The sequence below is a fragment of the Parasteatoda tepidariorum genome, chromosome 10, assembly GCF_043381705.1.
Source record: "Parasteatoda tepidariorum isolate YZ-2023 chromosome 10, CAS_Ptep_4.0, whole genome shotgun sequence".
Classification (NCBI taxonomy): domain Eukaryota; kingdom Metazoa; phylum Arthropoda; class Arachnida; order Araneae; family Theridiidae; genus Parasteatoda; species Parasteatoda tepidariorum.
Window position 1 is genome coordinate 1,174,120 of NC_092213.1, and position 18,363 is coordinate 1,192,482.

General features: G+C 26.2%; 1 protein-coding gene across 6 annotated transcripts in view; it reads right to left on the reverse strand.

Moving 5' to 3' along the window:
- Positions 1-4,020: 4,020 nt before the first annotated feature.
- LOC107439050 (adenylate cyclase type 5) overlaps positions 4,021-18,363 on the reverse strand; it is a 67,975-nt gene continuing 53,632 nt past the window's right edge. For all 6 annotated transcript variants that reach the window (XM_043049398.2, XM_043049391.2, XM_071187109.1 and 3 more), the window contains exon 19: positions 4,021-17,367. In XM_043049398.2, the coding sequence (XP_042905332.1) occupies positions 17,203-17,367 (165 nt within the window). In that variant the 3' untranslated portion in view covers positions 4,021-17,202. The remainder of the gene's footprint in view (positions 17,368-18,363) is intronic.

Here is an 18,363-nt window from a genome sequence, read left to right on the forward strand (position 1 = left end):
CACTACTTTATAATTTGTTATTAAATATTGTAATATAATTTTAATGCGTCACATTAACCAAAGATTGTGAAAAGTGTTGAAAAATAATTTATTGCTTGAATAAAATTTTCAAATGACACTCTGAAAAATATATTTATCTTTCTGTCTACAATTTTTATAACTTTTTGTGCGTTTTTTGACAAAAAAGCAATAATTTTTAAAGCAAAAACGAAAATTTTTTCACGTGTATGCTTTTTTGGTGTTTGCATGTTATTTGAATCTGAGTTCTGTTTAAGTAACAATTTTTTTTAGAATCAGCCTAATATACTTCATAAAATAGTGCGTTTAATAAGTGCTAAGGATAAATAAATTTTGAGTTTGCTCCAGATTAAATGTGTTGTTCTCATTTTTATGTTTATTTTATAAGTCTGGAAGAGTATATGTAAACAAGCTTTAAAACAATAATATATAAGTTTATACACATGTATACATATTCATTGAAATATATATTATATAAAATATGTTAATTAACACTAGATTGCCCAAAGAAGTAATTTTGACTGCTTTTTAATTTCAATTAGAAAAACAATGATGACACAATTTCTTAGAATTTTGTGACTTTTTTCACAGCATATTTTTTTTACTGTTAATATTTTTAAATAACTTGTTATATAACTAAAAATAATATCACAAATTAATTTTAAACATATTTCTTTATACATTAGTTATTCTTTCACAATGCAGTCATTTTGACTGCTTTTAGGCAATATAGGTATTTCAGTCTTTCTAGTGTTAATGAGATGTATCTTATTGAGTAGCAGGGAAAATTATTTTAAATGCTTTTCTATTTTTCTATCGTAATTTTCTTTTTTTTTTAAAAATTACGATTTAACAAAACCTTGTAGACAATTTCAGATGCAGTTCATAAGAAACATTAAATATTTTCTTGCCCTTTTCAGTGAGTAAATTTTTTTAATTATCGAACAATTTCTGCTCAAAATAATACTATATTATACTTAAAATTTTCAAGAGGAATCTCTATTTTGGGATATTTTTTTTAACAAATCTTATAAGAAAGATTGTCATCAATAAATTTATTATATGTTAGAAAAACATAAGATTTGAAAATACTACTTCAAATTTTTACAATCTTAATGATCAAAATACTTTGCTAAATTACTTATAATTTAATTATTACTTAGCTAAATTATTTTGTGCTATTTAAATATTATATGCGTTGTTTATTTGTAAATAATTGCAGTATTTATGTTTATATTATTTCCGCTTGGAATTTAAATGTATATCATAGGATTCTGAAAGAATTGTTTAGAAAGTATTTTAAAATAAAAATTTTATGTGTCAATAAAATTATATCTTTTCCTTTTCTGCATTAATATAAAACCTTTTCTGCATTAATATAACATTTTTCTATTTATCTCGTATTTGTTGACTTTAGGGTTGGCAGGTTTTTGACATGTGACAGTTTTTGACGGTTTAAACCGTCACGTCAAAAACCTCACTGTCAAAAACCTATATTTATATGTGAAATTTAATTAATACATAAAATTTATATATTTTTTTATAAAGGATAGTGTTTCTAAATATGTTCTAGAAAAAATAAATTTAAAATTTTGAAGAAACACTTATATTTTGAATAGTAACCAAAATCTTGTACTTTTGAAAGCTCACATCTTTTGTAATATTATGTATTCATTTTCATGTGTTATTGAAAATCTGCAGTGATATTATTAAGAAATTTATTTATAACCAAATTTAGTGTATAGTATAGATTATACTAAAAATTAGACATTTTTAAAGATAAACATTAGCAGTTTTGTACATTAGACATCTTCTTTTAAAGAAAAATCTTTTTAATATTCTTTTAAATCTTCTTAATAATCTTTTTAACATAAGACAATACAAATTTAAGTGCTTTCTGTTAAATACACAGAGTAGTTAGTGTCGATTTACAGTATATTCAGCCTATTCATTTACTATGCTGAAAATTTAGTTTATCCAAATACTTGTGAATTTCATTTTGCTGAATACTATATAGTTTTGTTGAATATCTAAATATTCAGCTGTTGAATAATTACTTCTTGCTTTCAAGATATGCATTATTTGTATTCTTAATACAAGTGGAGAAAAAAAAATTAAGAGATAAAAATTGTTTTAAAATGATAAGTGTAATAATTATAAATAAATATAATAAACAATATGAATTATATTTATCATTATTCATAAATATAACTACTTTTAAATTCAAATTAACATACTGGATAATAAAGATATTCGGTATAACATTAAAATTTTTTTTCATACACTTGTATCAAGTTTGTATTTATACAACATAACTTGTAAGTTCCTTATAAATATTAGTTATATGTTCCTTATATGTCAAAAATGCATAGTAATAAACTTTTAATTTTCTTAAGTATCAAAAAAAAAATTTTTTTTTTAAATATAAATATTTAAACAATTTTTGTGCAAAATTTTTCTGCACATGCATTTGAATATAAATTTCTGAGATTTTAAATCTGTTATTTTACTTTAATTTTAATTAAAAAATATTTTAAAACCTGCTGATTACCTATAGTATAATTAAATTTCAATATAATGCATGGCAACTGTTGGTAGTTTTGAAGTTTATATATTTTCTTGGCAAACTTCAGTTTTTGACATTTTTGACGGTTTAAACCAGTATTATACCCTTGTCATGTCAAAAACCACTTTTTGACGTCAAAAACCCAACCCTGGTTGACTTATTGAAATATATCATTTCTTATTTTGAAATATATGATTAAATCTAATATTTGATTACTAAGGCCCGGATTTTGATTACTTTCAGACAAGAGACGCTCGTTTACATTTCAAATTATCAAAAAACATTTAATAATCCAATGTAATTCTGATATTTAGTAATATTCTGAAATGGAAGTTGTTATATCCATTAAAGTTTCTATACAAAATAAAAATATTTTGGTGTCAATATATTTTTCTTTTTTTGTTATTTTAGGATATAAAACATATTTTTTAAACTTTAATGAACGTACAACAAGTATTGCATTGTTTTATATTTTTTAAATGACTCATAATAATTTTAAAGAGCAAAACATTTGCTTAATTCAATATTTTTACTTTATTTAAGGCATTTGAGCAATTTTTGCGTTTTTTAAGGGCATTTTTTGCCCTTTTTAAGGGCATTTGTTGCACTTTTTAAGGACATTAGTTGAGATTTTTTAGGTCATCAAAATCCGGGCTCTATTGATTACATATAAGAAAATAATAAATTATATAGTTAAATTAGGTTTATTCTTTTGATATTAAAAATAGTTACGATGAATCAGGATTTAAAATTAAAAGAAAAAAATTCTTATTAAATCATTTTCTATCATAAAATACATATAAAATTGCTTCATGAAAAGCATCAAACAGTTCTACTTGTTCATTTTAGTGAGTTATAATGTGATAAATAACATTGAATTAGTCTAATAAAAAACTAAAAAATACCACTTAAAAAATTTTTTAAGTGCTATTAAATTAGCTAAAGCAAAAATATTTCACGTCGCTCAAAAGTTTGAACTATTTATTATAGTTTTCTCTTAATACAAATCTGAATACCGCGTTATCCTATGGTTCGCTAGCTAGATGACGTCACAATCTACTGAGAGTCCTTGACTCTCGGTGGCTGTTATGGATAATCGAACAGACGAAAAGCCCTCACCAGTTAGTCCCTGGGTGAGGGAAATGAGAAAAGGAAAAAAGCAAGTAGAGAAGGGGGAGGAAAGGTCCTCCTGATTCCCAGTGTTTACCTAAGAAAATAAGCCCCCTAAGAGTGTCAGCACCTACAGATATTATTTATACCCTGAAACAAGGATAAAGTATCTATTATTTTTAATGAGATGCTATTATTAGCAGTGCTTTATATTTTTGGAAAATTGACTGCCTAGAGTAAGGCTCTAGTTTAGATTAAGTGAAAAAACAAACAAACTTAAATAAGTCGGGTGTATTCTATGAAAAGAACAGTCAATACAAGACAACTTAATCACAACAGATATTTATTTTGATAACATGGATAATAAATATTTTTTTTTAACCATATGTATACTTTATATATGTATATATATTATGTGTATATATAATAATCTCTGTGTTGTTTTTACAATGCAAATAGTTCGACAAATTGTTTTGGAAATTTTATCACAAGGGTTTTCAACTGTGCAACATTAAATAAGCAGTTTTTATACACAGTTGGCAGCATCATGCAGTTAGTGAGCGTACAAGTACAAAAAATTACAATGCATTTACGTAAGAACAGCAGTGGCAACTACATGAAGCTATGAACATACAATGCACTACTGAGAGATATTTCAAAAGGTATGAATACACATTTCCCTCCCCTAATGATTTCTTCTTAAGATGTATAGGTGTTAATACTATAATAATAAACTATACGGCTTTTTTGTTAGCACCTTCTGACTTATGTATAATACAGAATAAAAAAAATGTACAAAAATATGCAAAGAAAAACTGTATACCATCTTAATATAAAATCTGAATCCTCTCATTGTTAATTAATTACCAAAACCTTACGTGGCATCCACATTTGTGTATGGAAGTATAAAGTGGACATCAAATGAAAGTTGATCTATATTGTATATGTAACTATTTATAATAAAGTTATGAAACTTATAATGTTTCTAAAAAATGCTAAGCCTAAAGAAAGACATTTAATAACAAATTGTCATTTTTACTTCTTATTAGATTTTTTGTTCAATTTTTACTAAAGTTTAGTTTACAAACCTAGGAGAATTTTTTTTTTTTTTTAAAAATAGCTTTGAATAAAATTTGGTTAATTATAAAAAAAAAAAAAATAACCGATTTTTTTAAATAAACAAAAACAGATAAAAGTAAACAAATAAATAATAGCAATAAAAATTCATCTAATGTCTAGCCATCATGAGATGAATTTGACAGGCAGCTCATTTTGTGACAGCCATAGAGAGAAAAAAAAATTCTAGATCTTCAACGAATTAAGAAGCATTCTATAAATCATAACTTCCTATGAGTAAATTACTGGCATAAATTGCTATAAATAGCTGACACTTGGAACAAAAAGAGAACGTTAAAATTTTAAACTGATCATCATTTTGGGAAATTTTTTAGTTTAAAAAACTGTTTTAGCACAAAATAAAGTTTTTTTGTTGTTGTTTTCTTCAAATTTTTTTTTTAAAAACTTAAACACCAACAAAATCAGAAACATGAACATCTTGAATTCCTTTTGATCTAATTATCGGATTTTCACACATCAAGTTTCATATTTAATGGTAGAAGATACCCATACTAGGAAGAAGAAACTACTGTTTCGAAAAATCAGTTATACAAAAAAATACTTTTGCCAAATAAAGATTACTCATATTTCTATAGTCATAGATTTAACATCCTTAAAAATAGTAGTACTGGTAATCACAACTTAAAAATATAATAAAAAATGCAAAATCAGGTGTGTTTTGGCTAGATTTATAAACCAAGTTTAAATCCAGAGAACTTGTTTAAAAACTTTAAACGTAATGCAAACTATTAGGTGGAAATCTAAAATTTAGTTAACAATTCATAATAATTTTAAAAAACTATTATCAATTTAAAAAATAAATAATTTTCATAAAATATGTATTTTTAAGTTTTTTTAAACTACTCATAAGATTTCTTACACATTATGCATTTTTTAATTTAAATTTAGATCATAAGTTATTTAAGGGACTATTACTTTTCCTTCCACAAAAGCTTATTTACATTAATTTTAACAGTTAATGTAACCTATTTACTTTAACAGTGAATTGTTACTACCAGGGCCAGATTAACCTATAGGCACACTAGGCACGTGCCTAGGGCCCACGAAAAATTTGGAAGAAAAAAATTTGTTGACAAAAATAATTTAGCTTTAAAAACAACAAGTGTATTTTGCACAAAATTATGAAGATACAAATAAAAATATAATATTTTTCGGTAATAAATTATTTTGCAGAATCTTATGATCTAATATATTACTTTTTTGTGATTTTTGGATTCAACGAAATCTTGTATTATGCTGTCGAATTCCAAACTATGTAAAATGTCGTATTCAATAGACATATTGTAAATTAATGTAATTTATAAATTAAAATACATATTAATAAAAATGTAAAAAAAAAATATGTAAGAAAATTTTAGCATATATTTTGAAAAGAGGGGAGGAGTGGGGGAAGGAGGGGAGGGCGCAAAAACGGCTATGCCTAGGGCCTACGAAAGGTATAATCCGGCTCTGGTTACTGCACATTATCTTTTTATCAAGAGAAAAAAATAGAACATAGCTTTTGAAATATCTCATTTTAAAAAATAAGGGACAATACTAAGAAACTTTCTAATAATGGTCACCAAAAATTTCTGTGAAATTTGTACACATACATATAAGTAGCATAATTTATTTCAGAAAATATTCATGATTGTTGGTATATAAATGAAAGCTGTCTTCCACTGATGTTCAATAAATGTTATATATAAAAAAGAGAACTGAAAAATAATTACACTTCAAGAAGCAGGTTATCATAGAAACACATTGAAAACATTCTACCACAGTTCAAAGAGATCGAAGATGAGATCCTCAAGGATAAAATTAAATAAAATCAATTTTTTTAAAAAACTAAAATTTACGTTAAATTCTTGGTTTTGAACCAAAGATTTGGTATTCAGATAACTATTAATAAAATTTTGGAATTCAGGTACTAGATTAGACGAATTATTAATAGATTCTAGAACTAAATTACTAGTACATTACTAAACTCTATTAAACATTTCAGATAATTGGATAAACTAATCAAAAATTTAGAACTCAGATGAATATTTACAGAATTTAAATGATTATCGGAGTATAAATTAAATTTTATAGGATATTTTAAAATCAAAAATTTAGAAATCAGATAAATGCTGATAGTGAACTTAAATGAGTACTAAACTCTATAAATCAGATGAATATAATCTTTGGATAGGAGAAGGATTACATTAATACACTGCTTTTCTTATCACAAGATACGAAGTGAATAGAATCAGGAACGATAATAGCTATAAATCTGATTTTCATAAAATCACTGTTGAATCTCAGCACCATAAGAATCAAAGATTACAAAAATAGATTCCAGTCATTAAAAGTATCCTAAGTCTGTCTACACTAAAATAAAAAGTTTTACAGTAATTTCACTTATTATTTTAAATTTAGTGGAGAAAATAATGAAGCTGCTTCGACGATTTAAATGTGTCTCACAATCTTCATTTGCAGACATGGACCTTTGGAGCAATTAAGGGAAAACACAAATTTAACCTACTTTACAAATTTTTTCAACAATCAAATCATAATCATTTTATTAATTAAAACTCTCTTTTAGATTTTATTATGATTAATTTTATAATATAAAAAAGTCCGGTCATTATGTGGAGAAACTCATATGAGTTTTGAATTAATATTTTACTTGCTCTTGATGACTAAAATTTGATTTAAATAATTTATAATATAAAAGAGAAATATCACACTAGAATTTTATTATCTGAAAAAAAAAAAACCCAATCAAACAAGAGTTTTGCAATTGAAAAAAGTGTCAATTTATTATTCAGATTTTATTTTTTATTTTTAAAAAGGTTTCGTATGAAAGAATTTGTACCAGATAGTACAATTTCTTAGCCATCATAATTCACAATTGCAGGACTATTAGATTCCGTGTTATTAAGTTTTGCTATCAATAAACCAAACAAGTATTTTAATAAGATTTTTTTTTCGGTTAAAAAATGATTGTCAAATTTGAATCAGTCGAAACATAACAATTATAATTTCAATGATTTCTGTGATTAGAATTGATAATATTTAGATTGATTGTTGCTATGATATAAAAGTTTTAGGCATATATTAATCATTTTGTTTTACTCATGCTATAAACCGATTCTATGAGCTCTGCTTTTATATCTATTTAATAATTATAAGATTCAGTGCTATGTATGCTAAAGTAGAGCAAAACATGCATTTGTTGAAGCAATGTATACAGAAAGCAACATTTAAAACAATACTGTCCAGGGCTCAAAATTAACGGTGGTCCGTGACCACTAAAATCGGAGTCGGACCAGCATAAAATAATAAACAGTGGTCCGCCGCAGCCGATCTCCGTTAATCTATTCTCGCAGCCGATCTATTCTCGATCTTACGAAACTTAAACGATCTTACTTAAAACTATTTTAGAGCTTATTCACAATTTTTTTAAAATTTTTTTATAGAAAATTAATATTAATAAAAAAAATTGCGATTTAAATCAAAAATTTATGATTTTTTTAAAAAAAAAATCATGATTTTTTCAATCAAAAATTTTAAATTTTTTTTTTATTTGCAGCTAATAGGAACGCGTAGACGGACCAGTAAAGTTTTGTGCGGACTAGTAAAATGTTTTAGTTACTGGTCCTATGGACCAGTAATTTTTTTTTTAAATTTCTACCCCTGCTGTCAAACCCCGATATCACGACTTTTTTGAAATCACAAAAATATTAAATCATTACGCATTTCCTATGCTACTAACTTCTTTTAGTCTAATACATTTCTCGGAACCCTTGATTTCAAAAAATATTTTTTATTACCAAAATTTTCTTTAAAAATAATTTTATGAATCATTTCTTTAAACCCTAATAAGAAAGAGATTGAGAAGTTGCCTGTATTACCCATTCAATAAAGAATGTTGTAGGATACATGATAAGAATACTCATTCTTAAGACTGGAAAGAATCGGAAATATTAAAAGAGGTTACAAAAATCAAGAGAATTATCAGAAGAAGAAAATGAGGAATCAGGCACTCACTTCTGCAAAGCATGAAATCAATAGAAAAAAATAAAAGGTAATATAATTTGAAATAAATTTTTTTAAAAAAGTAAATACATGTTATACAACTTTTAAAATGGCGGCACAGTTATTATTTGAACTGAATTGTTATAAGAATTTTCAATATTCAATTAAAATATTTTATTTTCAATATCACGAAGTTTTCAATCTCTCTATTTGTAATATCAAGATTTAACAGCATCGTGTTTCAAAAGTTGGTTAAGTTTTAAAACAAGATATTGAGATAAACGCTTTCATAGCTAGAAGTTCCTACAACTGGTGATTCATGTGAATAACAAGTATTCAGAGAACGCACTATGTTGATCTTTTCCTCTACTGCTTAAAGAGTAAATTATTTATTGATACATTACTGCAATTATATAGATTGATTAACTAAATAATTCCTTGATAAGAACAGCATTAGATTCGAACACAAGTATATGGCTGATTAACTGTACGGAGCTAAGCATAGGTGATACTCGAAGTCAAAGGGGATTTCGCGGTTACTGCTTCGAATTTATTTTCACATTTAAGCTTAAAAAATATTCCATCTTATACTGCAATTAAACTTTTTAGAATCTGCCCACCATTCAATCCATTTAACTATAGCTGAAAACACTCAAAACAGGGCATTATTTATGTCTTGATATTCATGACTGTTTAGAATATATAAAATTCTTATGAATTGCAAAATCTCAGTAAAAAACTTTCTAGAATTCCTACAACCCCTCCCTCCTCACAACTACACCCATAAAACTTTAGAATATCTTCACGCAAACATAACATAAACAGAGGATACATCAAGATTCCATTCCGGATATAGAAACTTGTTACTATTACATTTCAAAATCAATAGAGGTACCTTTTAGAAAGGGTACTTTGGTTTGAAATACTGCATATGGGTTACATCTATTTCTTAAAAAAAATTATAAAATTACTTAAAGCACTCAAGCTTCATTACGATGACGTAAAATGATCTCGTTGTTTAAAACAAACATGTCAATCAAAATAAACTCCCATCCATTACAGGATCTCAATAGCAAATCAAATGAAACATAAATAAAGAGAAGTATTTAATTAGAGATCAATGAAAGCATTTTGACAACCATACAAATGCCAATATACTTTAAAATTAAGAGCTTTTCAGCATGACTTAAATATGAGCAATTTAATCGTAAAATAAATAAATTTATTCTGCAGCTTTGAGCCACAACAACCTTTCGAAATAATATTAGACTAGAAATTAGGAATGAAATAAAACATTATTTGACCATGCTCGTGGGGCAAGAAAAAAGTTTTTCCCCCTTATACAGTAGGCAGCCTGTAATCTGGCCTAGTAATTACCAGTACATTAAAAAAAAAAGAGGAAAAATGGAAGTGACCATTTGTTATTGTGGGAAAGAAAGGAGGAAAAAATTAGGTACATTTGTCATAAATTGTCTCATTTTTGTTATTTATTAATAAACGTGAGTACTTTTGCATTTATCTTAAAACGTTTATGCTACTATTAAAAATAATAAATCAAATGTTAAATTCAATATTAAATATGCGTTTTTAATTGTATGGGAGAAGAAAATTGTCCTATCTAGCCATATGTCACTCTAGACTGGATAGTCAGGAGCACATGTAGTATATGGGAGAGTGAGACTGGCAAAATGAGTTCTATCAAAGAGAGTTACATTCTAATAGGTAAGAAATAAAAAGCTGCTATATTGGTGTATTATTGTTGTTCATTGTGTCAACTCTCAAATGTTTTTTTTATTTTTAAATATCCTAAAATATTGGTTATAAAAAAATTATTTTTACCCCAGCCTATAATATGCTTACTAAGGAATTCATACTCCAAAGAGTAATAAGGATTGAGTCCAGTAGAAGCATGGTTCTGCTTTCTTTTAATAACCTCTCCTCTTGACAGAAGATCAAGTACAGCAAGATGGGGTACAACCAGTTACCCTATGCCCAGGTACCATGCCAGGTACTATACGTAGGTAATATCTTCTTGTAAAGTCAATTTAGAATATCAGGATGAAGAAAAGAAAAAAGAATATTAAAAAAATTTGCTATCAAGTAAGAGAATGTTGCTTTGCAATGACTTAAAAAAAAAGGGAATTGTGTGAAAAACCAATGTAACAAAACAGTTTAATAAATAAAATAAAAAACCAAGTCCTTGATTGATGGTTATTCCTATGAAGAGGATAAAAACACATCAGATGCTGATTGTTCATATTGTAATGATGTCATTTCTAAATTAAAAAAAAGAAGAGAAAGTTGTGGAAAGTGTTTTTGCTGGGCCAATGGAAGCTGAAGTGGAGATAAGAAGAAAATAATTACTTCCTTATAAAAAATAATTACATGAAATTTTATAAAATAACACTTTTTGTAAGTTCAATATGATTTAGGCACAGGAAAATAAAAATCACAAGTTAGGTTTTAATAATGACAGCAACCTTTAAAAATTTAGAGTTTGGTTTTCAGCTTTTTAGTGCATTCATTTTTTTTAAAAATCAAAATTTCAATGAAACAAAGTCTACACTTATAATTAATTACTATTAATATATTTCAGTGCTAGTTATAGTCTACACTTATAACACTGAAATATATTAATAGGTATTCAATTTGATTGAAACATATTTGTAAGAAATCAATACATTAAGTTTTAGTTGACTTTGAAATATACAAGCATACAAAAGTTTTATTAGGCAAATATACCACACTTTAAAAGCATATTTGTTTCAACAAATATATTAAGAAAAATATGTAAAAAGTGCAATTAAATTTAAAAAAAGAAAAAAGAATTAATATTGAATATCACAGCTAATTTGACAAAATTTTTCTGCTTTAAACCTTTAAAGCGTTTTGAGAATTTCTTACCATAAGAATATTAGAAAATAGAGACTTATATATATATATATTCCTTTTAAAATGCAATTTTCTAGCACATTTTTATTTATTTTATGTCAAGAAACAGGAGAATACCTGTCAAATAAAACAAATTTGATGTAGTAAAATCTTGATGAACATAATCAACAAGAACTGAATTTACTTTATAACCTAAACATTATTATAAAAATCTTAAGTATGAAACATTTTAGAATAAATTACTAAAATTTGTTTATTTATAAAATAAATACAGTCTCCCCTCTTTAGAACGACCCCTATTGCAGCATTATAATGACCAATACAAAAAGTTTCATTTGCTGTTTTATAGATGAAATGTCATTTTAACGTCCTTTTAGAATGTTCGAACAAAGCCATTTATTTGAACAATTAATCAAAATTTAGTTTCATTTACAATAAAATGTCTTCAAAAACAAATACATTTTTACACTTTCAAAACAAAATGCTTTAATTTGATTTCAAAAAAATTATTCCTCTGACGCTACTAATTCTAAATGGTTGTAATCTTTCGTTTTAAAATTAGGGAAATTACTTGATAAACAATTAACTTAATTTAACAATTAATTAACAATTAACTAATTATTGATAAACAAAGAAGCATCTCCAAACAAAAATTGGCATTCATTAAATTTAAAACTTTCTTAACCTAATGTTTGTAAATTTTTTTTCTTCATAGGATACAATGAATTGTAAATTTCAAGAAATGTGTGTGTCTTAGTTGAAATAAAGTTTCTGGAAGCATTTATTAGATATGAGAAACTATTCATGTCATTTTTGTACTTTCACGATAAAGCGACCTTTTAGAATCCTTTTTAGTATGACAAGAGGGGTCATCATATTGAGTGATGACTGTAATCGTATTGTGAAACTAACTTGCTTCAAATTTTCTTATTGGAACTGATCTAATCTAAATAAGCTCTCAAAGTACATTTCAATTTAATCAAGAAACTTGCTTTTAATTCATAAAAAAATAATAGATCACAGAATTTCTAAACTTGCCTAGTGTAAAATGCACATTAATGAGAAACTTTATTCAATAAATGCAATTAATACTATTACTTTAGTGGTAGAATTAGAGTTGCAGAAAGGAAAATTTTAGGTAAAGATACTAAATAAAATTTCTACCACTCAACAAAATACCCATAAAAAATGTATCTCATGCTACTACAAATTCATTATTTATAGATTGCGAGGAATCATTTAAAGATAGATATAAGATTTTTTAAATAAATTTTTTATTTTAGATGTCTTTATCCACTCCTTTTAAAATACTTAATTAAAAAAAACTTGATACTTGTAATCTACAGATTTTGAAAAATGCGACAGAATATACATACTAAAGACAAAAAAGGGTCACCAAATCAAACTTATATCTGACAATCGGGATTATTTAAAATTTTTAAAAAACGTCCCTAATGCTGAATTTATGATATTAAAATTTTACATATTATTTATAGGGTGACAAAAATAACAGGAGGTATTAGGAACATTATTATTAAAAAACAGGGGATTAAACTGCACCAAACATAAGATATGTTTTTGTAATTAAAAGAAAAATAGAGAAAAGTTAGACTTAATTTGATACAAAAAATTTCCAAATATTCTTGAAATTATTACAGGTTCTCTTGATTTTTTCTTATTTTGAAAACTAAAAAAAAATTTATAGTAAAAAATAAAGCAGACAAATTTCTTACACAAAAAGAAAAAAATTTAGCATTTTATAGATTAAAAAATGAAATGAATTTTGAGTTTATTTGTTACAAAAAATTTCTAAATATTTTAAGATGATTATATTATTAGTATTACCTTACATATGATTACATTCATTATTTCTTAATATTAAAACAATTTTTTCTAAACTTAAACAGGGCTTTCAAATTAAATATTTTGTTTTTTTTTGTGGATATTAATTTTTGTTAAAAATATTATTACTACACAAGTTCTTTCCTGTATCACTTTCTTCCATGTGCACTTTTGCTATACTAATCCAGTAGTTTTCTAATAACAAGGTCTAGCTACTGTTATTTTCAGACAACCCTGTTTAATTCAAAACTTTCAGCTGTTGTTTGTTAAATGTATGTATAGGTATTCAAAAAACTGCTATATTGTCCATAAGCCCTGGTTTATGAAATATATTCTGGTATAAATTATCTAAAGTTGGGTAAATACATACCCTGTAATTCATCAATCTATTCATAGACCAGCAATGAATAAGCTCGTATTGGGGCATTTCAGTCTGAAATTACTTTATACACACAACTTTTCTTAAACAGAAAAGAAATGCACAGATTGGAAGATATTCTTTCGAAGACAATGGAAAACTAATTGAGAGGGCCAAATATAAAAACTATCGCATCAGTAGTTGAAAATGGACAAGTTTCATGAAATACAAAAGGAATCAAATAAAAAAAATAACAATTATGTTCCAGGCATATGTAAACAATGCAGGAATAATATACTACAAGAATGGAACACTCACTGTCATCGAGATCTCTAATCTTTTGAAATTTACCTACTTCTACTTATCTATCAACACTTAGAAATAGAGAATTAAATAATTAATAGAAAATGCACAATCAATAGGGATACCAATTTTACAACACAACCAAAAATGAAATATTCTATTGTTTCATTGAAATAGGTTTAATTTAATTTTGACATATATTCTTTGGACAGAGGAACATTCCATTGAAATAAAACACCACAATTAACATTCTATGAATTTTGACTAAATGTGGAACATTCCTCTTAAATAAAACTCAATAAGGAACATTCTACTGAAATTTGATTTAATAAGAAACATTCAGCAAATAATACAATATTTTTTAACTGGTTGTAGAACATCGAAATAAAACTTAACTTTCAATGACATATTTAGGAAAATTTATTTTATTCCCTTAGAAAAATTAAGAACATTAAATTAAAAATTCCAAAATTTGATTCCCTTGACATTGATTTAAACATTAGATGATATTAAACAGATAAACCTAGATGACATTTGATTTAAAATGCTGCTGTACATAGTTATTTTTTTAAAAATTAGTCATTAAAATGAAGCTTAAAACTTCGATTATCAAAGAAAATAAATGTGATTAATCCCTGAAAATTCAATTTTTTTTTAAATCAGTGGAATTAAGACACAGTAATTTTAAGGCTGTCATGAACACATTTAATATAAAATGCTATCTTGATAATATAATTTCGGCAGTATTTGAAATGGAAGTGATTAAATGATGACAGTTTCATCAACAATAATTTCTCAACTTGTGAAAAAAAGTGCTAAAAATAATTTAAAATTAAATATATCATACAGTTGAATAATAAAATATGAAATCATTGGCATCCCTATGTGAGAGTAAACTTTTATAACTTGATATTGAACTGATACATACATACATTTTTAAAACAGTGCTCGAAACAGAAGCAAAGCACGTGCTTTTATAAAAAATCTGTAAAGAGCACAATTTTTTGATTAAAGGAGCAGCTAAAAAGGGAATACAAGAATAATGAATGGATATTATGACTAGTCAAATTCATTTCAGAATAGTATTAATGAATGCATTCAAACACTAAAAGCTTTGCACAAGAACTATGAAATATTTTTCGTTAAAAATTGCTATAACAGCAAATAGATCTGATACGGAAGCATAGATAGATTTTTACTAAGTTCGTTCTCAAATACTCTGTCAATTTATACATAATCAGTTAGCAATTTAAACAAACAAAAATGAAAGGCCTGATTTAGAGTGAAGAGTGGGCTAGGTAAAGAGTATGTAAGGAGCAAGAGATGAGTTTGAGTAAATTTTTGAGCTCTGAGCTCAAAAACTTTAAATCTGAGCACTTGCCAGAACCTATGTTCATTAGAATTTTTTAAATGTATTTGTATCTGCATCATGAAATAGCATCTAAAGCATTTATTTAAATGTAATCTTTAATGAAGGTGCTTAAATGAGTTCTCAGTAAACCAAGTAGTTGATTGTCCTGATTAATCCATATTACTAAGAGTCTATTATAGTGAAAAATTCATTGATATTCTCTGAAGGGCAGACCCTACCTCAGAGCTATTTTTTGTTTTTGTCTAAAAAAAATATAAGCTACAGCTTGAGTGCTCTAATTACAAAACTTAATTCTATTTAACGCTCGCCTTTCAAACTCAAGCAATAATTCTTTAATTGAGTAGCATTTCAAATTGTCTTATTTAATCATTAAATATGAGTTAATCTAGCTGAGCAATAAATGATTTTATCTGAAAGTCTGGTTCTGACTCATCTTATTTTTAACCTTGAGACAATAAATTCATTTTTTTTCTAAACATAAGTTATTTAATATATAAATAAATTATCTGAAGTGGAAGTCAGGCACAGACTAAGTCAAGTTCATCGTATTCACAACCCTAACACAATCAATATTTCACCATTCATATATTTTTTGTAAATAAATAAATTTTATAGAAAAGTCTCACCCTAAACTCAATGATCAGGCCTTGCAGAAGTGGAATTCTTAACCAAAGACCACCTGATAGTCTTGCTAACATTTAATAACAAGATATATAAATAAGTATGAAACAGAGTTAGAAAAAATTGACAGCTAAAAACAAATACAAAAATAGAAAGAAAATGTGCTACAGGAAAATTAAACTTAAAAAGAAGCTTATTTTAAAACATAATAAGTTATAAAAATAATGGTCATCAATAAATTACAAATCTCATAACTAAGTTTCAGTCTTTTTTTTAAAATAAGAAATGATAGAATGTTCTATAATTGACACAGCAATAAGATTATCACAACCTGATTTCTTTCTAAATGGAATTCTTTGGCGAAGTGAGGCTGCAGTCGAATATCTCAGAACAATCACTCCAAATCAATGCCACATCCATTTATTATGGTAATAGTTGCCATACAATTATGCTAATATAAAAGATTTATGGTTATGTCTTCTGCCAAAAAAATAGGATCATTTTGGTAATCAATGCCAAAGATGTATATAGAAATGAGCCCCATCTTACTTAAAATAGTTGTTTTAAAAGTTGTAAAGTATAATGATGCAATAATATGGAAACACTGCTGCTCAGGATTTAAATCAAATGATTTTTTAACTTAGATTTCAGAATAATTATTTAATACTTTTCTAAATTTAAATCTTAAAAAAATATTGCTGAAACTAAGATTTTTCTTTTCTTTCCAGAGTACTGATCATACATTTATAATGGAACTGAATTTGGCAGTTCTACATAGTGGTTTTCTCATTTCCTTTTATTTGGTAAATAATAAGTATGGCTGAACTCTCCATAAGGATAAAAAATTCTAATCAAAACATTTTATACCAAAAAAAAAAAAAAAAAAAGATTTTTGTGAGGAATTCGACTGCAGAGAGTACATTATTAAAATGCAGTTTAATAGAATTTTTTAAAATTTTATTTCACATGCCAGGGAAGACCTCAGATGTTGGAAGTTTTAGTTGGAAGCTTGTTTTTTTGTTGATTAACTCCATATCCAGTCAAATAATAGGTCAGCATCTCTCCCTTTCCTTTGACACTGATATATCCACGACATTCAAGGGGGTAACCATGCTCCTTCAAAATCAGATACATATCATGGGTGACCTGAAACAACATTACTAAGTATTATACTGATATACAATACTGAGTATTATTCAAAAGTTATACATTTCTATAAGGCAACAGCTTAAGATTCAAGTTTGGGTTGTACGTCAAATTTAGAGAACCAAATACAGTGAATACAATTAAAATTTAACAGATGAGATAGCATATCCTTATATAGGGCAACAATAACCTAGTTAAAAAATAATTTTTCACAAACTAGAGAAGAAAAGTAAGAGAAGTAGACTACTCACAGTCGGTGTGGAAAAGAAGTAGAGCAGTGTGGGGAAGGATAATACTGGCACAGTACGCAACATTTCGGACTCGCTGCTTTGCCGCTTCATTCCCTTGCCATTTTGGTCCCTTACTGATTCAGTTCCGATACAAATTTGATTCGTCAATTTGGAGATAGACATTCCATTCAAGTTCTAACTTTTTTATTACAGAATTTATATTTCAATGGCCCTAAATATAACTTTTCTTAGTTTAGAAAATTATTTATTATTTCCAGGGACAGAAAAATCAGGAATTTCAAATACTTATTAAGTATTTAAAAATTATTAAGAATTTATTTACAAGAGATCTCACAATTTTCTGATGAATTAGTGAAAAACTTTTTAAGTTTTAATTTTATCTTTGAATTCAATTATTTATGTAAATACAGTCGGACTTCTATTTAACGAACTTCCATTCTACGAATTTCTCTATTTTACGAATTTTTTCGAGGAACCAAGAGCATTTTGGAAATTTCTTCGTAAAATAACTTCCATACAGCGAAGTGAATTTTCTATTTAACGAACTTTTCATTGAGATCCACTTTCCCTATTTTCAAAAATATTTTGGAACATTTTAAACTTGTTAAAGCAATTAATGGGGGAAATGACCATGAATTAATTTTCGAAGCCACTGCTTTATGAAATGTATTACTGTTTTGTCTAAAAATTATCTTAGAGAAAGCAGTAAATTCCCTTTCCCTTTTTGTTTGCACTTCAAACGAAA